We start from the raw sequence: 25,187 nt of genomic DNA, 5'->3' as shown, positions 1-25,187 counted from the left end.
AGGGTTTTTTTCCCCCATGTTCTGGTATTTAAAGTAGCTTCTTCATATTCCTGCACCCAAGGATGGACAGAACTGCCTATTTCCAACTGTAAAAGTGTCCCCACAGGCTCTGCAAGTGCCACCACAACCAAGAAGGACTCAGTCCCGTGGCCAAGGTCACCCCGACATCTTTTACAAGCCACTGGGTTTGTTTATTTGTTTTAAAAAGCTAAAGTACATAAACCGAACAATACCCACTCTCTGAGCAGCACAATGGGCTTCTCGTATTCCAAAATAACTTAAAAAAAAAAGAAGGCATGAATCCTGCAAGGCACTTTCTCAAACAGAAGGAGGGTAATTTTAATTTCATTGTGTTCCCCCAGTGCTAATTAGTAAATGAAGGGGGATGAGCAGCCCCTCGACAGGCAGGCTCTGGCACAGCCCAGCAGCTCCCGGGGTCCCCCGGCCTGAGGGATGTGGGGAACCCGTAACCAAAAAAGGAATTGAGCTCATTAAATTGAAGAGGATGATGAGGACGGGTAAATGAAAGGCAGCGCCTCACGAAAGGTGCCGCTGTGCGTTCAGGCTGGCTCCTGGGCTAGAGTCAGAAATGAGCTTTTAGGTTGCACCACCCGGGCCAAATTAGATTTAAGTAACAGTGGCTTCTGCTGTCTGATTCATTATTTCTGATATGGAGACAAGAAATGAGACACAGCGGCAGCAGGACAAGGGAAGTGAGGAGCCAGTTTTGAGTAGTGACTTTTATAAACAAAGGAAGAGAAGTAAAAATAAAGGTTCTGTGCAAGAAATTCCGAGCAGATGCAGGAATTTGCCTTTAAGGCCCCTGAATTCGATACCCTATGGCACATGGCATATGGTGCACATCTATATGACATACTGTATTTTACTGGATTTGCATCCAATCTCACCCAAGAGGCCATGGAAGGGGAGGTGTTAGAGGCTGGCACCCACAAAAGGGTGAAGAAAACGAGGAAAAAATGTAGCCCTTTTAAAAATAAACTTCAGATGTGACCCAAATGGACTAGAACTCAGTTTTCTAATAAAACCTGAAAGTTACTTGGGGGAAAGATCTGACTAACCCACCTCTTCCAGTCTGCTTTATTTTAAAATTTCCCAAAGCTGCCATACCTCTCAAATTTGTCTTTCTGGAGGAAAGAAGAAATAAAGTATTTTTGGGTACTACTTTGACCATTTTGTAGGACATTTTAGTAACGAGGAAGTTTTGAGGGGCATTCCCGTCGCTTAAATACCACCTGATGTTCATTTTATTCCTGGACACGTCCATTTCCAACTAAAGCAACTCACACGAAAACAGTATTTTTGGCTTTGTAAACCTTTGCCATTAATCTACCGGAAGAAGAACATTTACTGCCTCTTACAACCTGTTTATCGCTCTCTCCGTCTGCCTCGAGCAGCTTTATGGTGCGCTTTGCAAACAGTCATCCTCCTCACGCCTGGGAATTTCACAGGCTGCTATTTAAAAATAAAATAAATCACAGATTTTTTTCCCTTGTGCTGTTTGTCCCGATGCTACATCCTCCTCCTCCTCCTCCTCTGCAGATGAGCTCATTTCGCATCCGCGCAGAATGAGTATTGATGGGGACAACTCCGTGTGTCACGAGACTGGTGCTCCCTCCAGGTCTCCAAAGGGTGATGTGCCACTGCTGGTACCACGCAGCCTCCTCAGCTTTCAACCACTGAAATCCAAATGAACGTCTCCTAACTCTGTCTTCCTTTAATCTTTGTATTTTTTGCCCCTTTCTCCCCTTGTCCCTCCAGAAAAAAAGGAGGAAGGAGGACTCTGAAGTAGATATTCTTAGTATTAAAATATATACAGGAGTGGGTCTCTTCAGTAATTTAACCTGTTGAATCTGCTCCAAGTGTTCTCTGATTGGAAAAATCATTTTTTCTACCTTAATGCAAGAAATTTCCCTCCAAAGTCTATTTCAGGCACACAAACCCTCCTGTCCTGCATCTCATGCAGAATATGCACGTTCTGCAGTTAGGAACGGCAAGAGCAACAGAATGCAGAAACAAAACCCATTCTTCTTTCTCTATTTGGTGATTTTTGGCACGGAATATGCACGTTCTGCAGTTAGGAACGGCACAACAGAATGCAGAAACAAAACCCATTCCTCCTTCTGTATGTGGGGATTTTTGGCACATTGGATAAATAATTCTTGGCACTAGGAGACCACTGAGCAGTCCCATTCCTGGCGATTTACGCAGAGGCAAACAGGCTACAGACACCCCAATTCACAGTAAAACTACTCCGTGGCCAAAGTAGGTCCCACACAAAGGGATCCGCGCTCCCTCAGGCCGTCGTCCGTCGGATTTCCTCCGACAAGGTGATGGACCTCTCCTTCCACTCGCTGTTGGAGCACTTGGAGACGGCGTTGGCCGCTTGACAGAACTTCTGGAGGAGGATCTTGCGGAGCAGCAGGTAAACCCAGGGGTCCAGGATCTGGTTGAGGGAGGCCAAACGCACGGCGGTCAGGAAGAAGTTGCATTCCTTGTGCAGTTCCGAGCTCTGGGCTTCCCAGGAGAATCCCCTGCAGTTTTCAAACGACGTGTGGCTGAAGATCATCTTCAGCATGGTTATCTGAGGGAAGTCAGGAGGAAAAAGCCGTGCACGTTAAAAGCCTGTTATCTGTACGTCACTGCGTGCACACTGCCAAAAAGTCCGTGTAGAAATGTTTTTCCTCCCTCACCCGATTCGAAGTGTGATCAGAGCAAATCTGTGAGCGCTGGGGGCAGCTCAGCTCTCGATGAGCGGTATCAGATTGATAAACACGATACCTTTCATCTACCATCACATTTATTTATAGATCTCATGCTGCAACCAGGCAGCACACGCTGCTCCCCAGCCTGAGCCACCACACAGAGCTGTGTGCTGCATCCGAGAGGTGCAGGACGGGCCTGGCTGGAAAGGGAAAGGACTGACCAGGCAAAATTAACTTAAAGGGACTCATTTTATCATTACCATGTTATTGCAATTACAAGGAGCAGCTGAATAACTCATGATGGGTAGAGCTCTTCAAAATTATGTTATGAACAGTAAATGTCAGAAAACAGAATTTGAAATACAAAAATGTCTTGTATTTTTAAAGTTGTTTTATTCTGTGACTTCTAAATGTTAGAATTTGATTTTAAGGTACGCTATTCTGCTTATGAACCAAGGCAAATTAAAAGAAAAAGGTTAATAAAGGTGTTTTGGGCTGTGAGTCAAGAAAACAGAAAACAAAGCTCTTTTTTTAGTCCAAAGCCACAGACTGCATTTGTGTTACCCCGACCTCGGTTCCCTCCTCTCCCCCCAGCTCAGCTCCCCGGGGAACAGAGGGATGGGATTAGGAATCTGCTTCCCACAGCATCCCCCCTGGAATGACCCAGGGACACTACTGACTCTGCAAAGGGCTCCACAGGAGTAGAAATGCCCGTAAGTGCTGTCTCCCCCACTTCCCAGCAGAGACCAGCAAGCTCTGGGCCGGGAGCCCAAAGCTACACGCAGGTTAATTTATTTTTTGGATTAAATGCAAGCAGGCGTGGCAGCATCTTAATTTATGACACTAGTTATGGAGCATTAGGGCTATCGGGGTCCTGCCAAGGGTATTACGTGGATGGCACATGTCAGAACATAACCACTGGCCAGCAACGGTCAGAATACTCAGAAAAGCCACAGAGGTGGCTTTGATTAATACTTTCACCCCAAAAATCTGTACTTTAAGGTAATTTATCGCTCACATTTCAAAGTGTCAGCGATAATCTGTGCTGTTGGTACGGTACTGTTGTTAGTAGGGGGGGACCCAATTCTGTGATTTCTCTTACGGGTTGCTACAAGGCTTACTATTTTTAAAAAAGGCTTATACACTGAAGGCTGCCCTATAATGATCCAATCAACAAAAATAACAATATTTAGTACGTCCTCATTTTCCAAATGAAGACCTAAAGTTGCTTTACAGCTATCGATGCCATGAGCCTTGAAGCACAAGGACACCTTCACTCTCATGTTACAGACCAGAGAGGCAAGAAGGATGTCACCAAGGGCTGCCCTGGAGCCCTGGCACTGCCGAGGAGCCCGGCCAGGGTCCCCTCTGTGGTGCTCTCATATACTAACAAATAACCATGGGAAATACCAACCACATTTGGAAAGATGTCAGATGAATATAATTTTCCATGGCCTAATTAGTATCTGTTGTCCAAAAATTTCTCCTGAGCTTTCTGTACCAACTACAGCTGCTTAAAGATATATCACTTCAGAGGCATTTGTTGTCTCTTTGCAGATCAGCTACATTGGATCTTGTATTGTAATGTTTTTTCCCATAAAAACCTCTCTGTGAAGGCACTTGGTGTGCACCTTACTGCCAAAAGACTATGATGGGGAAAACACCCGTGTTCTTACACCCGGCTGCGATGCAGAGTGAAGCTCTCAGGTGCTTCAGAGCAAGGAAAAGGGCAGAGCTGATGTGAGGATGTCAGGGAAGTGCAAGCTGCCTCCTCGCAGGGTGGACCTGTTGCTTGGGGTGCCAGGTGTAGGTCCTGTGTGCCACACTCCAGCCTCTGAGCCCTATGGAACACCTCACTTCTCCTGCACACGTCCTTTTTCTGCTTGCAAATCTCTTCCTGAAGACCTTGATGGTCTGAATTTGCTGTCTGGAAATCATGCAGGGTTGAGGTGCAGCAGGTCTGTGCGTTTTGATGTGACAAGGCGATGGATGCCCTCACACACGGGCTCTGATGCACAGCTAATTCACCGGTTCCTGGTACCAGCCACTAAACAAACTGGTGGCCAGTCCTGGAAACAGCCCGAGGGACGAGGCTTGCAGTTACTCATCCACAGCCCTCTCCAACATCTTGACTTCAGCCTCTGGAAAGCAGCGAGACACTCCACACCAGCAGCACCGCGAGCCGCGCGATCCCAGCCCCAGCTTTCCCACAGCAGAGGTCCCATCTGGGCTGCTGCTGTCCCCAGAAACTGGGGCGGTGTCACAGCAAGTGACCAGGAGCAGAGGCTACGGGGGAGGATTTTTCCATTCAAGAGGATATTCTGGGTGCCAGATCAATACCATGTGTTGACCTTGGAAAGACTCGGAGGAGGCCGGAAGGCAGGGCAGCTCGGCAGCAAAGCACCATTGGTTTTGTTTCTTTAAATAGAAGCACTTGAGGGTTCCAGCCACTACATTTCATTTAAATAAAAATGAAAATAAGTACCCATTGGTAGAGCTTTTTAAAAAAAGGGGTGGATAAAGATCTAGACCACACCAAACAGCCGCTTGTGCAGCGGAGCCACAACCGCTTCCTCTGCCACCTCCAGCTGCTTGGGACACTGTCCCTGCCCCACCAGAGCCCAGCAGCATCCCCCTGCCACATCCTTACGTGGTAGCACCACACAAATATGCTGTCCCCACCTTACAGCTGCTGGAAAACCACACCACGTTTGGCATTCCCAGTATTCCCATTACTTCCTCCCAGACCAGACTCTGCTGTCTCGCTCTTTTGCTAGCAAACCCACTGAGCTTCAAAAATACCAGGCTAGTAAAATACATTTTCCAAGCAGACAACTGCTGCTTATTTTGGGGTTTTATTACATAATATTCCTTTACTGGAATACTTGTTGGACCAGCAATTGCTCTACTGGAAATTTTATTTGGTTGATATCCTTAGAGGCTGTTCATCGTGGCCTGAGCTGCTCTTCTAAACAAATTAAAAGAAAGACTGCAAAAAGGTAGAGAAACAGCATCAGGTAAAATTTGGCATTCCCAGTATTCCCATTACTTCCTCCCAGACCAGACTCTGCTGTCTCGCTCTTTTGCTAGCAAACCCACTGAGCTTCAAAAATACCAGGCTAGTAAAATACATTTTCCAAGCAGACAACTGCTGCTTATTTTGGGGTTTTATTACATAATATTCCTTTACTGGAATACTTGTTGGACCAGCAATTGCTCTACTGGAAATTTTATTTGGTTGATATCCTTAGAGGCTGTTCATCGTGGCCTGAGCTGCTCTTCTAAACAAATTAAAAGAAAGACTGCAAAAAGGTAGAGAAACAGCATCAGGTAAAATAAAGCCAATGAAACTACACAATTTATGCCAATAAAAAAATATGGCTCGAAATGCATATAGTAAAGCAGCTGATCATTGTATTTATTCAAATAGTAGATAAAACTTTACTGTTAGCACTGAATGTAGTTTTATACTAACATTAAACCTTCACCGCCCTGGTTTTCAAACGTACAACCAAAGAGAAGACAGGGTTTGGGTGGTATCTGCACAGTGTTTGGAGTGAATTTGGATGGTGGCACCCAAGACCTTTTTGGGGTTGTTCCACAGGCTCCAGTTTGGCATTCCCAGTATTCCCATTACTTCCTCCCAGATCAGACTCTGCTGTCTCGCTCTTTTGCTAGCAAACCCACTGAGCTTCAAAAATACCAGGCTAATAAAACACATTTTCCAAGCAGACAACTGCTGCTTATTTTGGGGTTTTATTACATAATATTCCTTTACTGGAATACTTGTTGGACCAGCAATTGCTCTACTGGAAATTTTATTTGGTTGATATCCTTAGAGGCTGTTCATCGTGGCCTGAGCCGCTCTTCTAAACGAATTAAAAGAAAGACTGCAAAAGGTAGAGAAACAGCATCAGGTAGAATAAAGCCAATGAAACTACACAATTTATGCCAATAAAAAAATATGGCTCGAAATGCATATAGTAAAGCAGCTGATCATTGTATTTATTCAAATAGTAGATAAAACTTTACTGTTAGCACTGAATGTAGTTTTATACTAATATTAAACCTTCACCGCCCTGGTTTTCAAATGTACAACCAAAGAGAAGATGGGGTTTGGGTGGTATCTGCAGTGTTTGGAGTGAATTTGGATGGTGGCACCCAAGACCTTTTTGGGGTTGTTCCACAGGCTCCAGCTGCAGCCACCCCTGTGATAGATCACCACTGGCTCAACATGGGCAGCTTGTGACACCTCGGGGACTCCCCGGCACCTCCCTGTTACATTGCTAAGTGTTTGGAATGAACTTCCATTGCAGTTAGGGGGAAAAAAAAAAAAAAAAAAAAAAAGACAAAAACTTTGCCAAAGATATTTTTCCAGCAGAAACTGCTGCTATCTGCAGTAACAGATGGTGAACAAACCAGGATGTGTTTGCAGAAGGATAATCACGCCGGGAACCACGGCAGGGTCCCATCAAAGTCTAGCGGGATTCCAACATAATGGGGTCTGATTTTTTTGTGGCCTTGTTTTGTGACAAATACAGTCCAGCAAAACCCAGTCTTTTGGCCAAACTGGAACAATCAATGTGGTCCTGAAGGCAGTGGCTGTTCCAGCCTCAGATGGAAGCACAGCACTAGCGGGAAGAGCCACTGATTCACAGAAAAGGAGCCAGCTATTTTCCTGGCAGCTCAGTGGTATCACTATCATTTTTTCTAAATAAAGGTGTTTTCTATAACTATGTTTTGCATACCTAAAAATATTACTAAAGATTATATTTAAAAAAAAAATACCTGTAAAGGAGACTGAATTTAACTTCTGTCTGAAGGGTTTAGGCGGAGTATTTCAATAGGAAAAGCAGCAGAACCCCTGAGCATTTTGGCTTTAAATAGCCTTGAAACAACTCCATGAGTGAATAATTTCATAGCCTGGAGCTCTAAAGGAATTATAATGAGAATTCCAGTTTGTGCTGCACTGGTGTCTCTGTGCAATCAGGGAACTGATTGATTGATTGAAAAATCAAATGCAATCCTCTGTCTTACCTTAGGCTCATTTCAATCTGCTGTCACTTCAGTTCAATGGTTATGCTCCACAGCTGAGCACCAAAATAAATAGAAGCTTGACCTGAACTGGAAACCACTTATGCTAAAGCATTAACTTATTTAAGGGGAGCATTTTCCCAGGTCCTCCGTGCTGAATTCACGTAAGATCCCAAGTGCACAACAGGAGAGAAGGCCTGTGTTACGTATGCACTGCTCTACCAAATCCAGCACAGATCAAGGAAACGCAGGACACTTCATTAAGCCCTTTAGAGCACAGCCACTACCCTCCCAAGTTCCACTGTTCTGTTAAATCACATTCGATTTTGTCACTTTCACCAACGGATCAAGTCTAAAAATACTGTCTGTGTAAAAGGGCATTGTTTACCTAATAGTGACAGTTGTCAGAATCCATTAGTTCTCAGCTGTAAAACTAAGATTGAAAAAAAAAAAACAAACCCAAACGAATAAAAATCTCCTCTGAAAATGGATTCCTGTTTCAGCTAAATTTCTTACAACTGCTACATGATGCAGCTACAGGTTAAATGAGTTCCACAACCTGGCTTTCACTGAAAATGTCACTCCCCCAAAAATCTGACTGCTGATTCCCAATTCCCACCGTTGTAGCTGGAGGGAAAACGCTGCAGTGCATGTACAGACGTGCTCCTGCAGCCACGGCTCTTGATTTCAAGAACACGAAGCCTGGAGAACACGCTGACCCGAGAGAGCAGCTTTGCACAACTCCACACAACACGTTACAGGCTTCCAAGCGTGACAGCAGCACGGGGAAGGGAGCTGCTGCTGGAGTCACTCTGGGTTGCAGCTGTGTCACCCCGTGGGGCAGCAGCCCCCCACACCATGGCAGAATGCCTGCAGAGGGCTGCTGGCCAGGCCTCCCTCCAGCTGGCCCTGCCTGGGGCTCACGGCGTCAGGCTCCTCGCCAGGGAGGCAGCTGACCTTCTGTCAAAACATACCACGGGAAGCAACCCCCCAAGTGGATCCCTGATTTTTCTGAGTACTTTGCAGAGGGCTGCTGGCCAGGCCTCCCTCCAGCTGGCCCTGCCTGGGGCTCACAGCGTCCGGCTCCTCGCCAGGGAGGCAGCTGACCTTCCGTCAAAACATGCCACGGGAAGCAACCCCCCAAGTGGGATCCCTGTTTTTTCTGAGCACTCAGGTTCTGAAGGAAGAGAAAAGGCGTCCCTCATCTCAGGGGTTTGCTCTCAAAGCTACAAGGACTGTTGAACCCTCAGGTTTGGCTCCATGGCACCAGGCTGGGTCCTGCCACCTTGAAGGGCAGAGCAGAACCCGCATCCCAACACAAGGGCTACAACAGCGAGGGCTGAGGGGCAAACGTTCCTCCTTCATTTAAAAACTGTCTGCTAATTTTTTCATCTGTTTAATTACAGACAAACATGCAACAGTTAACTTCTGTAAAATAACGAAATCCTGGTGTCTCCCCTTGGGATCTAACAGCCCCCATAAGGTACCGGTGAGCCCAGGTGTTGGGGCTACTGGCCACCAGTGCACAGGGACACAGAAACAGCCGTTTCTGTAACACAGCACGTTGAACACTTCTTGGCATTTGAGGAGCAGAACATCACTGCTTGCTCTCAAGTTCTCACCAATTTTTCAGCGTTTTCTTTCGTCACAAGCTGTTAATGATCTCTAGAAAGTTAGCTTACAGCCTCTGACTTATAGTTTTGCAGATTTCATGGCATGTTAACTAATTTACAAGGAAACTATTGCTAGATTAATTTGTTTTTTTTCTTTCTATTTTTACCTCCTCCCCCATCGGCCATTAGCTTTTCTCTTGCCACAGCCCCATGAACAAGAGCACAGGAAGGAAGAAAAAATCCTTCTCCGGCCACAAAATAGCTTTCACCTGAGTTCCAAACGACCACAGGCAGCTTCAGCCCTTTCCCGCTCAGGGATCCCAAGTGCAAACTTTCTAAAAATCATCCTCTGACAGCAGAACGAGCTGAGTGTTTTCAGCTGGGCTGCCCGACTCCCACATGGCAGAAAGGGACAGAGATTCAGCTGCCTCCACTCCTAAACCATGAGGGTTTTACCCCAGTGGGACAGGAAGGGCTGTAAGAGGAGTAACAGCATAGTGGAAAGAAATGCAAGCGTCCTTTAAAAAAAACACACCCAGGAACAAAAAGCCCTGAACGCTGCTGTAAATAACACAGCAATCTGCTAAAAACCAGAGGGCACTCGCAGAGTCAAAAGCTGTACCTTTTCTCACAAAGCACCAAACAAGGTGGAAGCAAGCAATGGTAAATGGCCACTTCCCACACGCACAGGGCTCCTTCACAGTGAGGTCTCAATAAACTTCCCCACAGGTCCCCCCAAATGAGGAACAAGCAGGCTGTGGTTCCCCTTGTTCCCCTCACTTTCAGACCCCTGTGGTGGTGGCCAGCAGGTAAAATGTGCCAGGCTGACGTCCTGCTGGTGCCAGCCATTCCCTGCCCTGCAAACCTGCCCCTTCTCTGCCCACTGCAGAGCTGTGTCCTGCTCCTGAACCCACCAGCTTCTCGTGTCCTACCTTTCTCCTCTGTACTCCTCTTTGTTTTCCTCATCATCCCTTGTCTTCCTCGTCCTTCCTCTTCACTCTGGTTCCTTGGTCTTATTTTTCCAATTACACTGCACTTTAGCTATGCTCTTGGACCTCATAGAGTCATAGAATGGTTTGGGTTGGAAGGGAGCTTAAAGCCCTCCTGTGCCACCCCCTGCCCTGGGCAGGGACACCTCCCACCACACCAGGTTGTTCCAAGCCCCCTCCAACCTGGCCTTGAACCCCTCCAGGGATGGGGCAGCCACAGCTTCTCGGGGCAACCTGGGCCAGGCTCTCACCACCCTCACAGCAAAGAATTTCTTCCTAATAATAGAATCACAGAATGGCTTGGGTTGGAAGGGACCTTAAAGATCATCTAGTTCCACCTCCCAGCTTCTCTCCTACCAGCCTTCCATCCCTGACATCCTCCAGGCTCCATCCCTGTCCCTGCTGTCTCTCCTCAGCAGCCATTCATGGCCATACCATCCATGAGGAATCAGAACCACCAAGTGCCTCCCACCCAGCCCCAGCCAGCCGCTCTGGGGGCCAGCCTGCCCCCAGGGAAGGAGGGAGAAGGCTGGGGGCGACCCATGGTGGGTGACAAAGTGACCTACCAGCAGCGGTGACCAGCAGGCCGAGAGGACACACATGATCCCCAAGAGCTGGATCAGTGTCTCCATGGCAATCCGTCCCCACTGCTTGCTGGAGCGCGTCGTGGTGGCTTTGGTCCGACAACGAGACACCAAGGCCTCAATGGTGGCCAGGTTGCAGGCCAGCGTCACCACCAGGGAGAGGAGCCCCAGGACGGTGAAGGTGGAGGCGAAGAAGAGGCTGCCGGTGAGCTGTCTGTCACTGGTGCTGATGAAGCACCAAGTACCCGGCCACTGCAGCGTGTACTGGCCCAGGCCGGCGATGGGCAGCAGGGCAAAGGCGACCACGGCCAGCCAGATGCCCAGCAGCACCATCTTGGTCACCCGCGTCTTCATGTGGCTGGCGTACCAGTGGGGCGCGCGGATGGCCAGCGTCCTCTCCACGGCCATGGCGCTGGCGATGAAGAGCGGGCAGAGCCCAAAGACGGTCATGCTGAAGCCAAAGAAGGAGCAGAGGTGGCCCGAGGGGTCGACGGCCTCCCAGGTGCGGTCGGACAGGTAGACGGAGATGACGATGGGGCTGGTCAGCAGCTGCCCCAGCAGGTCGGTGATGGCCAGGGAGCCGATGCACAGCAGGAAGGACCGCTTCCTCCGGCTCCCCTTGGCCCGGTAGCTGCGGGAAACCAGCAGCATGGCCAGGGCATTGCCCACGATGCCCGTGATCATCATGGTCAGCGGGAACGCCACCGACACCGAGCTGCAGCCCTCCGCCGCCCGCCCCGTCCCGTTGCCCCGCTGCCGCATGGCGCCGGGCTCCGTGCCGTTGGGGCCGCCCTGGCACTGCCGGCTCATCCCGGCGGGCTACCGCGGCGGCGGGGGCGGCGGAGGGGAGGCGAGGGGCTCTCCCATTGCGGCCGGCAGCGCTGAGACAAACCGCGGCCGGGACGAGCCCTAATAAGGCGGGGGGCGGGCGGAGGAGGCCGGCCCGGCCCGCTCTGAGGGGAGGGAGGAGGGCGGTGCGGCACCGCCTCGGCCCCGCCGGCCCGCGGGGCTCCGGCTCTCTCCCGCCTTGGAAACGGCTCCCTCAGGCGGTGCGGCAGGTGCCATGGCGAGCACGGCTCCCCGACGGGCTCCATAGCGGGCACGGCTCCCCTCAGGGTGCCCACCAGGCGCCATGGCGGGCACGGCTCCCGCAGGGTGCCATGGCGGGTAAGGCTCCCCTCAGGTGGGCCGACGGGCACCATAGCGGGCATGGCTCCCCTCAGGTGGCTCATAGGATGCCATGGCGAGCACGGCTCCTGTCAGGCTGCCCGAGGGGTACCATGGTGGGCACGGCTCCCCTCAGGTGGGCTGACGGGCACCATGGCAGGCATGGGTTCTCTCAGGCGGCCCAAAGGGTGCCATGGCGGGCATGGCTCTCTCAGGTTGCCCACCAGGCGCCATGGCTCCCCTCAGGCTGCCCAGGGAGCATCATGGTGGACACAGCTCCCCTCAGGGTGCCATGGCGGGCATGGGTCCCCTCAGGCTGCCTGAGGGGCACCAGAGCGGGCACAACTCCCTTCAGACAGCCCATGGGGTTCCATGGTGGACACAGCTCCCCTCAGGTGGGATGATGGGTGCCATGGCGGGCACGGCTCCCCTCAGCCTGCCCACAGGGAGCCATGGTGGGCACGGCTCCCCTCAGGGAGCCATGGTAGGGGAACCGGGCAGCATGGGGCTGGGCCTTGCTACCTAGCTGGAAGCTGAACTGCTACCAAGCCGGTAAAATTCCTACGAGCAGGGATTCCTAATGTGGCACTATATACACTCATCCTTCACATGAGAGCAGAGTTAACAGTTCTAAGAAGTTGTTTTAGGGGTTAAAAGCGCTATTAGCAACGCACAGGTTGAAATACTGCCCAGCCTGGGTTTCACTCTGTATGATTAAGCGCACACAGGCTGAACCATGAAAGGGGAAGAGCCCCATTTCTCATAAATAAGAGCCATACGAGAAGTTACGGCTGGCTTTATGAATTATTGAGCCATGGCTCATTAATTCTCTACTTTCTAGACCATGAACAGCAACTTGTCCTTGAAGGACTCCAGCCTTTACCTGTGCAGATACACAGCAGGACGGCATTTGCAAGCGGAGTCCAGTACTGGAAACGATATTCACATTAAACTGGGATGTACAAAGCCTCAAGAAAAAGCCTGGAAAAGGGTGAGAGAAAATATCCTTTCTCCCTTTTTTAATCCTGACATTGAGATGCACTGGTTTGGAGCCACCATGAGTTCAGTACAGCTCTGCTGTGCCCTCCTCATCATCTGGAAAGCTTTTGTTGCCCCCACTTGGTACCCTGCTGGTATTTGTCATTTTGCAGTGGGAACGGTCCCTAGTGGTCCCCAGTTATTTCTGGTCTGGGTCCACAACTACCCTATGAGAAATCAATATTAGTTCCATTTTCCAAAGTACGAAGTACTCTACAAACTTTCTTTTTTAAAATGCACATGCAAACCACTTCTTCTGAAGTGGCTTTCTTTTTTAATTTCCATAATGGGAAGACACATGGTTAGTAAATTGTGCAGGACTTTGCTTAAAGCTGTTGTCATAACTGCACTGTTACAGGAGCATTATTCCCTCCTGGCACTCCCGTGTCCAAATTTTGGAAAAGTTTGCACAAGTATCTATACCTCCATACTTAAAAAAACCCAACAAGCCCAAAAAACCACACTATTAGCTGTTATTTCTGATTAAAGAACAAAAAAACCCCACCCTGTATGTTAAAGGATTTCCAGACAGAAAATTGTATGACCAGTGAAACATTTTGATTAGTGCTCCAATAGCTATGGAATTGATTACAGTAATTAGCTGGAGAGCTTCTTCCCCAGCAGCAGGATCCTGGGCAGAGGAACTTCCCACAGATGAGAGGGTGCAGATTTCTAGGCAAAACAGCCAACTTTCAGTTCATTGTAACTGCGTTTAAGCTCAGGGGGTTACTGAGAAGCAAGACCTAACACAGCGACTATTTAATCTCGGGTGCTTCGTCACAGTGAGCACACAGGAGTTTGTTATCTGGTGTGGAAATGATGCAATCTTGTGTCAAGATGGGCTAGCATAGGTAATAATAAAAAGCATTAAAATGCCCATCTGAAGAAAAAAACCACATTTTTCAGCTGTGTTTACTCTGTTGCCAAATTTATATAAAATCAAAGCATAGTCTGCTTTTGCTTAGAGTCACTTTCTAGTTTTCAAGCCCAAGAATGCTTTGCAAAACCACCGTTATTAGTCACGAACGTGTTCAGCTTTTCTCAGAAAAGAACATGAGCCCTAAACTTAACCATGCTTCCTCCTTGGTCATGAGAAATGTCACTGATCTTTGATAAAGCTGCAGAGAAATGCCTGTTTACTTCTATAGGCAGCGATTTATCTGGCCCCAGAGATGAAACTGAGGCCAAGGGAAGTATTTTCTAGTCAAACAGGGAAATGTACTGGGAAGCTACTGGAGATAATCTCCCCCAAATGCCCTCCCACCCTAAACCCACACCTTTCTGCTGCTTGAGCTTAATCTACACGGACCGGTTTTGGTTCTAATAGTTTAGTTCTACTTTATTTGCTGATTCAGTCATGAAAAAAAAGAGATAATTTGTGTCATGCCAGATGTACAGGGACTGCCACGGTCGCTGCGCCTTTGCATTTTAAAATGAAGGAATCAAAACAATTTAAACATCCTGCTTCTTGTAAAAACTTTCTGAAAAGATATGGAACCCACACAGAAGAAAACACCTCCAAGTTTTGTAAAAGCTCCTTTTTAACCCGCTGCTGTTTAAATCAAAAAAATTTTTTCAGTACTTTAAGAAGAGAAACAAGGGGAACACTGATAACAGGTACAGCCAGGTAATTGGAGATACTGCCCTTCTCCCACCGCGGTGACACAGATCATCACAATCTGTTAGTACAGGCTAAAGCAAGAGATTTGCTGGAGTTTCCAAGAGAAAGCACTCACTGCACGGTTGACTCACAGGTTTTATTTACACTTGTCTACAGAATCATTTTGCCGTACATTTTATCTAAGCCAAATGAAACCATAATTTTCTTTTGTCTGTCACCTATCGTTTGCTAAATTTAAAAACTTTCATCTGTTAAGTACAGCAACAATTTTAATACAAAGCACAAGGAAAAAACCCCAAAGGCTAACAACATAGCATCTATTAGATCGGATTTTTACAATTTAGTAGTTGGACTTGGACGTTGTCAGAGGCACAGTTACAAGACTAACCTGCTCTTGTGCAACCTACACACATTTAGCATTGAAATTAGCTATAAAAGAAAGCATTAAAGAAGAAACTGCAGAGCGGGTTGTTGGTTTTTTTTCTGCAAAAAGATTATCAAAATATTTCAACACCAAAAAACATTTTGCTTATATTCCATATACCAGTCCAAAAGAAGTGTCTTAAAAAAAAAAAAAAGGAAAGCAGAATGTAATTTTTAAATTTTGCTCCGTTTGTTTTTGTGCAGTTCGTTTAAAAAAGCAGCGGTCAAATATGGAAGTTTTACTGCTGAAATCAATAGAGATCTATTGCTGTTTGCTTGCTTAAAAAGAAGAATTTTCCTTACCATACTTACCTTGCGATGGCACTGAAGAGACTTAACCCTTTCTTAACCAAACGGAGCTCAAGAGAGACCAAGTTTAATGCAATATTGCTAGTAAATCACATTCAATACAGCATTTTAAGCCATAAATTATATTTAAGGGAAAAAAAGAATGACTGGTGAAGAACACATTTCAGCTGTCAGAACTTTCTACACAGTTTATTAATTTTCATTTTCAAATATAAATAAAATTCAGATACCTGGAAAATTTTAAGTCAGCCCCAAAATGAACTCTACAGGTGGCCTGCAGGAGCGTCACTTGATTCCAAGCAGCTACTTCCATATTCCTCCAGCTCAAGGGCGGTTCCTATGGGATGCTCTGCCCAGAAAGGACAGCAGAGCCCGGGGTCCCTGCGTGGGACAGTCCCCACTCCGCTGAGGGCAGCAAATCCTTCCTACAGTGACGGGCACAGGAGCAGAGAGTGCCCAACGTCTCCAACATCCCTGCTTGGAAGGAATGGAGTCCAATTCAAGCTCTACAGAACCCTGCCAGGGTACCTAATAGCTATTCTGCACCGAGCATGGCTAGAGAAAGAGAGGAATCCAGCTACACTTGCAAATAAAAAAAAAAAATCATTGGACCTAAGCACTCACTACTGTCACCTGAGGGGTAGCACCAGCCCTACAGCTACACCCTTCTGTCGTGGTCCCACGGGAGCTGCAGCACGAAGCGCAGGAGTTGGGTGCGGAAAGCTCAGGGGTTCTGTATTCCCAATACTCCTCTGAACTCCTCCCAGGAAGAGCAGAGTTATCAGATCACACCCGACCTGTGCCCGCTCACGGGTGTAAGAGAGCAGGGAATCGAGTAACTGAGTCTTTCAAAATAATAAAAAAACCCCTTACTCAAATAAGAAAACTTCACAACCTCCTCTGGGGGGGGTTTATGGCTTAAAATGCTACCTCACTTTTTGTTTGATGAATGAACAAAGCTGCAGTTTTCCAGAAAGCAAGGACAGACATGCACCTCTACTAGCAGATTCAGCACTTCTGACCAAGTAAGACACCAACTTCTTAAAAATGTCTCATGCACTGACTGGATTTTTTTTTTTGTTTTGTTGGTTGTTTTGTTTTTTTTAATGTGAGCTTTAATACATTATTTCTTTTTAGAACTTGTACGGGAACCAGAATGGGAAGATCCAGATGATGATCTGCGGCGTCTGCAAGATATAAATGGAGAAAGCATGCAAAGAAATAAGTTGCAATTAATTTTAGCATCCACTTTGAGCAGTCTGTATCATACAATAGCTGGAAGCCAAGTATATCTGATAGGGGCCTTATAAGAATATAGAAATAACTTTAAACCACTTTAAGCTCAGGAATGTAAATTTAATACTAAAAACTTAAGTTTAATACTGAAAGTAGGGTACAATTTCTAAACGCAATCTTTACTTATGCAAATAAATCACTAATGTACATGCTAATGCTTTCAGACACTGAAAGACCCAGGTCTTTCTACAGAACATACTTCTACCAGGAGGAAAATTCATTGCAGGGACTGGGAGGGGGAAACAATTACAGAGGTTTAAATAGGGATTAAGAGTAGGGAAAGTGAGCAAACTACTTTTAATATCAGAGTAACTGATCAGATTCAATTCTTTCCCAGTGAATCTCAGTCCTTCAGAAAAAAAATAAATAAAAAAAAATCACACATTTAAATACACCCATTCTTATTCTACATAAACCCAAACCTTTCGGGTGACCGTGATCTCGATCGTCTTTTTTTGCGATCACCAGATGAAGAAGATCTAGAACGACTTCGCTTCTTGCTTCTCTCGGGGGAAGATGACGAACGAGAGCTTGAGTAAGACCTTTTTCTTGGGGTGGAAGACCCCCTGTAGGACCTGGAGCTGGATCTTTATTGATTAAGAAATAAATCAGATTTAATTCTGGTATAACATAGCACAAACAAAGAAAGAACAAAGAGAGACAGTTTTCCTGAACGCTCACTACTATACTTCCATCAGGGTTTTATCAGATAAATCTGTGGGTGCTTTAATACTTACTCCTTAGTTATCTGCCAATAAAGACTTCTACTGCCGAGGTAATTCTCTTAATAAATTTTGCTAAAATAGTGTTCCTTGCTGTCCAGCCCACCAGTGGCTTAGAAAGCTCTTTCCAGCATTTACCAGAACGAAGCTTTTTGGCAAGGGAGTGCTGGGAGACGAGGATGGGAAGCAGCCTGTGTAAGGACCTTCCTCACACAGCACAATGGCTTGAAACCGCACATTAATGGCTATTTCACATTGGGAATTTGTAAAGTAGCAGCTGTCTTGCTAGAACAGTAAAAACCCTCAGAAGGTGTATTTACAAATCTCGAATCTGGGTGGAGTGTAAGACCTCCCACAAGCAAAATATTCTTAAAAAGCCTCTTAGAATACAGTCACTTTGGCATTTAAAAAAAAAAATTAACCAGCTTCACTTACAAGCACTCAAAAATCTCTTGGGTTATCTAAAACAACCAAGCAAAAAACACTTGTGGAAAAAGTAATAGGGCTAAGAAGTCCTAAACTGTAATTCCAAAATTCTGTCCAAACAACTAATGGGACATTTTTCAGTGATAGATATTTTAAATGAAACACCCAACACCACAGTGGATGTTGGTGGTAGAATATTTTCAGGCTTCTCATCATAAATAACAAAAACGCTCTTATTTTGCACCAGCAAATAACCCAGCTCACTAATGGGACATTTTTCAGTGATAGATATTTTAAATGAAACACCCAACACCACAGTGGATGTTGGTGGTAGAATATTTTCAGGCTTCTCATCATAAATAACAAAAACGCTCTTATTTTGCACCAGCAGCACCAGCAAATAACCCAGCTTGGCTGACGAGTCCCTCCAGCATCTACTGGGGGCACAAGCCCCTTCTTCCTCAAAACCCCTGGATTCTACCTGGCACTGGCCCTGGCATGATAACCCACAGCACGTTTCTGCCACCAACAGGTCTTCCCAGCTCAAACTCCCTTCTTCACAGCTTTAAACCTCTCTGTTCTTCCTTCCATGGCAAAGGGAAGTCCTGCCACCGGGGTGCCTGTGCCAGGGCACCCCAAGGAATGATCTTCTTACTCTTCCCTGCACAGCTCAATAACCACTCTAAAAACCCACCAGCCACCTCAAACTCCTGTCAGCTTCTCACCCAGTTTACTATCAACATTTTTATACATTGATAAAGGTGATGGCAGCTCTGTCTGCTGCAAGTTAGACACATTCAATAGGTTATCACTAATGCCAAACCAGAAGAGAGTGCATTTTCTAACGTTCTCATCGAGTAGCCCGAGCTGAAACGGTCAAACCAGCACAAATGAGTGAAGCAAGCAAACATGCATTCAAATCCTTCTTCCTTCCCAGCGAGGATGTGGCGTCCGCTCATCTGTCTACCTCAGGTCAGACTCAAACTCTTCAACCAAAACCTCGCATTCTCAAGAAACACATCTGTGGTGGCAACAACCTCGCGCGGAGCCCCCGGGAATTCTGACTTCCAAGATAAAAACGAGTTAATGGCTTTTGACCGGCACAATTTTATGATGAAATCGACAAGCGCTTGGTTCTTCTGCCCTTGTTTTTTTTTCCTCTCTGCAAGGAGAGAGCGCTACCTCATTCACCTTGATTTCGACCCACGAGATCTAGAGTGCTCTCTGGAACTGGAGCGAGATCTTGATCTGGAACTGGAAGAACTTCTTGAATGGGACCTGAAACAACATGGAAGATAATTTTTTTTTCCAGTGTCTGACTTGCATTTAGCAGAAAAACTGCTGCTGTTGGCAGCAGAGACGGTGACGCACACCACCACCTCGCCCAGAGTCACTACAGAAGTGACCATTTCCTCCTACCCCCCCAGCATCACTGTAGCACAATTTAAACCAAAAACATTAACATAGTAAGATGCTGCATTAAAAAAATATTTCTAAAGTCAGCTTTTTATTACGTTTCCTAAAACAGAGCACAAAAATCAAGCAGGACTGCAGTTACTTGGCAAACTGCAACAACTGCCTATCTGTGACCCACTTCATGAAATCAATGCCTTCGCTTTTCATTTGTGCTTTAACTTAAAACCCATCCACTCCTTTGCAGAGCAGAGCAGGGAAGAGGCTCAGACCCAGCCAGCTCAAATCGCCCCCAAGTCAGCTCACGCAAGCGTTTAGCATTTTGAAAGCACTTTCAAGTTTTTGTAAAGATTTTCCCCTCCATTAAAAGTTAAGCAGTAGTTAATTCTCGGCTAAAATACAGCCATCTCTAACACTACCTGTAACTAGTCAAAATTGCTTTCAATTTTTTCACGTTGATGGATTTTCTTTAAAGCACAAACCACAAGAGATATGTAAAAATGATAGTGGACTTGCAGTAACCATCATAAAAAGAAGGCATTGCAATCAAATTCTGATAATCTTTTCAAGAAAAATGTATTACTATTCATGCTGTCAATCTCCCAGTTTATACTGTTACCACATCTTTTTCATTTTACTGTGTGAAACAGAAGCATTGGCAGAAATTGCTGCTGGCTGCTCAGCTCAGTCCCTGGGACTCCCTTAGTGCTCCCCCCTGGAACCCCACAGGAAATGCAGTGCTCAGGAGAAGGCAGGGGGAGGCTCACAATAGGTGTTGAGAAAAAACAGGATTTTTCGTAGAAAAGGCAGCATAAAAAAAAGCAGGAGAGTGATGGGGAGGAGGAGAGAGCAGAGAGGGTGTCTGACACCCAGTTAGTAGGAGGGTCTGAGGAACTTGGGTGGAGAGAGCAGAGAGGGGCAGTCACACAGTCAGGAAGATGAGAAGAAACTTGAACACTACATATATGAACTTTATGTAGAAGGCAGTACTGACCCGAGGCCTTAAACCTGTCGGTACCACCCCTCTGTTAGTTGCAAGGCAGCTAAAAAACTGCAACATGGTTTCTATCATGTGATTACAAAACATTAATTGAATTGTTCAGGTATTACTGAATTTAAATAATAACGCAAGATCTTAAATCTACCCAGTAGACCTTTTTTGCGGTCTCACGATCAATATAAACCATATCAACGGTTTATAAATAAAGCAGATTAAATAAAGCATTATTCTGACACATTGCCACCGACAGTTTTGCTCCTCGCCAAACGGAGTTCAAGTTTCTTGCTGTTATTTCCAGGGTATTTGCCATTCCATCCTCCCACTGCATCCGCCTGGACTGCGCCACCTCCACCTCTCCTCCCTGCCTCTCTGCTCAACAATCCACTCAACGTGGCCAAAAAAAGGTCACAGGCCACCAAGTCCCAACATCAAACTCAAGGATTCAATTTAAATATCAGCTTAAATCTACTAAAACAAGGCACAAGAAGCACCCCCGCTGAGGAGCCACAGGTTAGAGGAGCACATTATCCCCCTACGTAAACTCTGTGCATAGAACTGTTAACATTATCAAACTAGAACTGTACAGAAATCAAGGAAAAAAAAAAAGTAAATAAAGAAGTTAGATACTGACATTTTGCCTGGCGTTACCCTTGACCTGTACCCGTTTACCTGGACCTAGACCTTGAGCTCGAATGAGAGGATGAGCGCGATGAAGAGCGGGAGTGGGAAGATCGAGACTTAGAGCGACTGCGCCTATTGGATTTCTTTTTCTTATTAGTGTCCTCTTCCTCACTGGCATCCAGATTGTATTTGGAGAGGTCAGCGTCATCTTCATCCTCATCCTGAAAACACACAGACATACCAAAAATCCCTAAGAAATACTTAGACTGTTTTCTTCAGTGTTTTTGTTTTTTTTTTTTTTAACTTATTCTATGGTTTATTATGTGCTTTTTTCCAACCTTTGAAAATACTCATTAGTGCATTTAATGAGATGCAAAAATGTTAAAGAGTAAAGAATGACTAAAAATTTATTTTAAAGCAAAGTATTAAAAAGTCCACAAAACCCCCATCCAAACTCCCATTTTCTGTTATTTAATGAAAACAATGAAAATACAGACATTCATTCTGATCAGTTGCTTTAAGTGAGTGTCTGGAATTGTTTTGAGACCCAAAATCTATAACCCCAGCATAATCCTGCAGGGACGGGTTTCATGTGCAGGGTTAAAAATAAGAATATAGGCCTGGCCCTGCAGGGCTGGTGTCAAAGATGAGGACCACCACCAATATGTGATGGTCCCGTATTTCAGGAAAAATGAAAAAAAAAAAAAATCTCTGAATATTTTATATCATTGTATAAAAAAATAAATCTGATGTAGTTTTGAAAGGCAAAGTATAAAATGCAAGAATGTTCCCTTTATATGGCAACCATACATAAAGGTTCCAAGTAAAGATCTCAAAATTTTGGATTCTGATCTCAGATAAGCTTCCAATTTTTTTGTGGTTGAAAAAAATTACACATCTTTGAATGCAGGTATTTGGAAAGAGGGAGCTTGTTCATATGCTCTCCAGAGGCTGCAGGCACCGTTACTCTGACAGCTACCCCTCTGCTCCAAAGGCAGCTGAAGCACACACCAAACCTCACCTACTAAACAGCACTGCAGGAATAATGAAAAAATAACTGCTGGAAAAAAACCCCAAACACACTACCTCATCCAATTTATATTTGGAGAGATCTTCATCCTCATCCTCCTCATCTTCCCCTTCAGATTCCTTGTCTTCTACCTCCTTCAGGATAGAGGCAGGACCCACCGGCTTCCCTCTGTACTTCTTCTTTTTGCGCCCAAACTGAGAGATTTCATTCCATTAGAATAGGATTTCATCAGAAGTCATTGCCAACTGCTGTTTTTTTTTTTTTTTTTGAGAAAACTTTGATGAGAAAATAAATACACAGCAAATTCAAATAAGGTATTTCTCAAAGGGAAGGGGAAGTATCATCAATTAGCGACAAGAAACTTTCTAAAGAAATGCTGCTTGTCTTTGTACAATTAGTACCCGCAGACGAGATGAATGGAAATGTGAATTTGCTGGACCTGCACCCGATGTGTCCCTGAGCAGTGCTTCTCCCTGTAAGGCACATTTGGTGTCCTATCCCAAAATCCGTGTGTCCCAGAGTGACACGTGCCCCTGCTCTTACCTCATCGTACTCCCCGTCCGACTCCTCGCGTTCGATGTACTCCACGTTCTCTCGTTCGTTAAATCCTCCTCCGTAGCCTTGAAAAAGAGGCAAAACAAGACAATCTCTTGAGGGGCACCCAACTCGGCCACGTCAAGCGCAGAGATGAGAACAAGCCTTCGCAGAGGCTCTGGAAGCCTTCGGTGTACACACACCTCAGGGAGCAACAGGAATAAAACCATGGAATTGTGAAACTGCCGGGATTTGCCTCGAGAACCTTTCTATTCCTTTTTATCCCGTGAGTGGCAAACTCTAATGGCTCATTTTAACTCCAGCTGACTTTGTAATTTACTGCAAGTGGGTGCAACGTGGCTGCCAATCTACTCCGAAGGACAGCAGAACTTGAAAAATTAATTAAATAGTCAAGATATGTAAATATATGAAACATAATTAAATATAACTCGCTAATATTCTTACACCATTAGACAAGAACATTAAAAGTATTGTTTTTCCTTCTGAATGGTAAGCTCTGGGCTCTTCCCCCTGCTTCTTTTTCACATGCCCTGGTGTTACATGAGGTATCAGGTTCTGATCCCAGGTGCAGCAGTGACAGTACCAGCAGTCAGGGCGCTGTAAGGAAATCCTCTGTTCCAGTTACTGCCAGGCTCATTCCTAATGCAGCACCAACTTGAAATGCGTCACAGTGTGGCCAAACCTCAGACCTCATTAAGAGATAACACTCTAATTTATACAGCCCTCAAAGCCCGCTCTTCTGACTGCCGGGTACTCTCCAGACGGGCTCTATTTATACACCAGACCTTCTGGAGTTTAATAAAGTCTTGTGTTTCTCCTTCCAAACGCCCGAGTATCAAAAACAACAATTAAAGCTGAATATTCCTTGACTTTCCAAATGAAACCATCACGTACTTTACACGCTACTAAATGGAATCAAGTCTAAGAACCTAGAGATTTATATGGAACATCATTCAACTTCACTAGTTCTGCTGTGAAAATGGTCCCTTTAATCAAATTGCATCGGGATTTATAAAAAGAAGTTTTCTTACAGGAGTATTTCAAAACCACGTGCATCTTACCTGTCCTCTCCTCCAATTTCGCGTACTTGGGAGTGTTACACATGTTGCACTCAGATCTCCTGGCCCAGTTCACGTTACCACACCTTCATGGGCGAAAAGAACACAACAGGAAAAAACCAAAGAAACATCTTATTTCAGATCAAAAGAGATCAAAAAGCTTAAGTGTTCAGAAAACTCTTTAAAATAACCATAAAAATGTATCTGGCAAGCCTTGGCAGGGAGCTGCAGAGACAAGTACAGCGCAATTAACCCCAAGGCCAACAAACAGCAAGAGAGTCCGTGGGTGTTCCACCAGCTCGGGGTGACGGAAGACGCCCACGCTGGAGAAATCCAAGGGGGAGAAGTGAAATCACCAGGCAGGGAGGCAGAGGAGTATAACAGAAGCAAAATGACACAGGAAGCCTTGGAACTCCTCACGTCTCTCCATCCGTGGCATTCACAGCTGAGAGGAGCTAAGGAAGCTGTGCCCATGGGAATAAGGCTGGTGAGGCACCATCCTCACCCACCACGCGTGGCTACAGCATTACCCACCCCTCTCGGCATCTCCACCTCACCATCTGCAAAGGCCAGAACCCTGAGAAGTGCTCCACAAAACCCAAAAGCACCTTCCAAAAATCCAAGTGTTTCATTAGAGCATTCCTTTTCTGATTTAGGTCTCAATACTCCCCATTCACGGCCTGGAGAAACACCTTGGAATTTAACTTTGTGCCAAACTCTACTCTTTAAATATTTAGCAAAGGTTCACACTAAGATGTCACATTGCAACGATGGCGTCGCTTCCATCTACGTGCTTCCTCCCAGCTTGAGAAGCGTCTCAGTTTAACAGAAAAACCCTCAAAAACCTTGTTAATTAAGTAGCTGCCGTCCAGTGAACAAAACGGAAGGCTCTCCTCCCAGCAAACCCCTCCCGGGGGAGCAGCCCCGAGCTCCCATCTCCTCTCCCCTCAGCTCAGGTGAGTTTACAGTGACACAAGGACTGCAGACGGGCTGCCTGGCTCTGAGGGCACGCTGTGTTGTTGAGAAGGACATACGTTTTACACTGCCAGTCGTTGGCACTGAAGAGGCCACGACTCTTCTCGGCAAGGGTCTTCCCTATTTCAGTCCCTCCGGCTTTCATCATTTTGGCTTCGGTGGTTTTTTCTGGAAGAGAAAAGGAAACGAAGGGTTCTCAAACACCTTGCTTTACGGTTTATTCATTAAGAAGGTTTAACGCGCTTTTAAAAAGGCAGAAAAGGACGAGGAGAAAAAGACGTGTCACCTCGGGCACTCACCTCTCCCACATCTGTTGCAGCTGGTTCTTCTAGCAAAGTTAACATTCCCACATCTGCAAATAGAAAGAGAAGGCGGACGCTCGTTAGCGGGACGGCGGGGAAACCTGAGATCTGAAGAAAAACGCCTTTCATTTCAAACGGAATTCGTTCCGAATTACAACACGAAGTTTCTGGGGCAGTGCCCGGCCCCGGGGCGGGCCGGTGCCGGGCCGGCAGCACGACGGGGGCCGGGCGCGGCGAGACCCTCCAGAGAAGCCAAGCCCGGCCCGGCCCGGCGACCCCCCGGGACCC

General features: G+C 46.2%; 2 protein-coding genes across 2 annotated transcripts; both read right to left on the bottom strand.

Moving 5' to 3' along the window:
• Nucleotides 1-2,102: 2,102 nt before the first annotated feature.
• On the bottom strand, nt 2,103-11,810 carry PTGER3 (prostaglandin E receptor 3). The gene is made up of 2 exons (XM_014937321.1): nt 10,926-11,810; nt 2,103-2,602 (listed from the first exon to the last, which is right to left on the bottom strand). Exons 1-2 carry the CDS (start codon nt 11,751-11,753, stop codon nt 2,315-2,317), a joined length of 1,116 nt encoding a protein of 371 aa, XP_014792807.1. The 5' UTR covers nt 11,754-11,810; the 3' UTR covers nt 2,103-2,314.
• Nucleotides 11,811-14,886: 3,076 nt separating this feature from the next.
• Nucleotides 14,887-25,029, bottom strand: ZRANB2 (zinc finger, RAN-binding domain containing 2; the record flags this gene model as incomplete). The annotated part of the gene is made up of 9 exons (XM_014937202.1): nt 14,887-16,688; nt 17,220-17,384; nt 19,137-19,223; nt 21,028-21,200; nt 22,066-22,203; nt 22,553-22,629; nt 23,626-23,708; nt 24,657-24,765; nt 24,897-25,029. Coding segments are annotated over 9 exons (1,029 nt in total), but the record flags the coding sequence as incomplete, so codon positions are not given.
• Between the last annotated feature and the right edge of the window lie 158 nt (nt 25,030-25,187).

The sequence above is a fragment of the Calidris pugnax genome, unplaced genomic scaffold, assembly GCF_001431845.1.
Source record: "Calidris pugnax isolate Ruff unplaced genomic scaffold, ASM143184v1 scaffold29, whole genome shotgun sequence".
Lineage (NCBI taxonomy): Eukaryota > Metazoa > Chordata > Aves > Charadriiformes > Scolopacidae > Calidris > Calidris pugnax.
The sequence above is the reverse complement of the archived record's forward strand: the minus strand, read 5'-3'. Positions and strand labels throughout refer to the sequence as shown.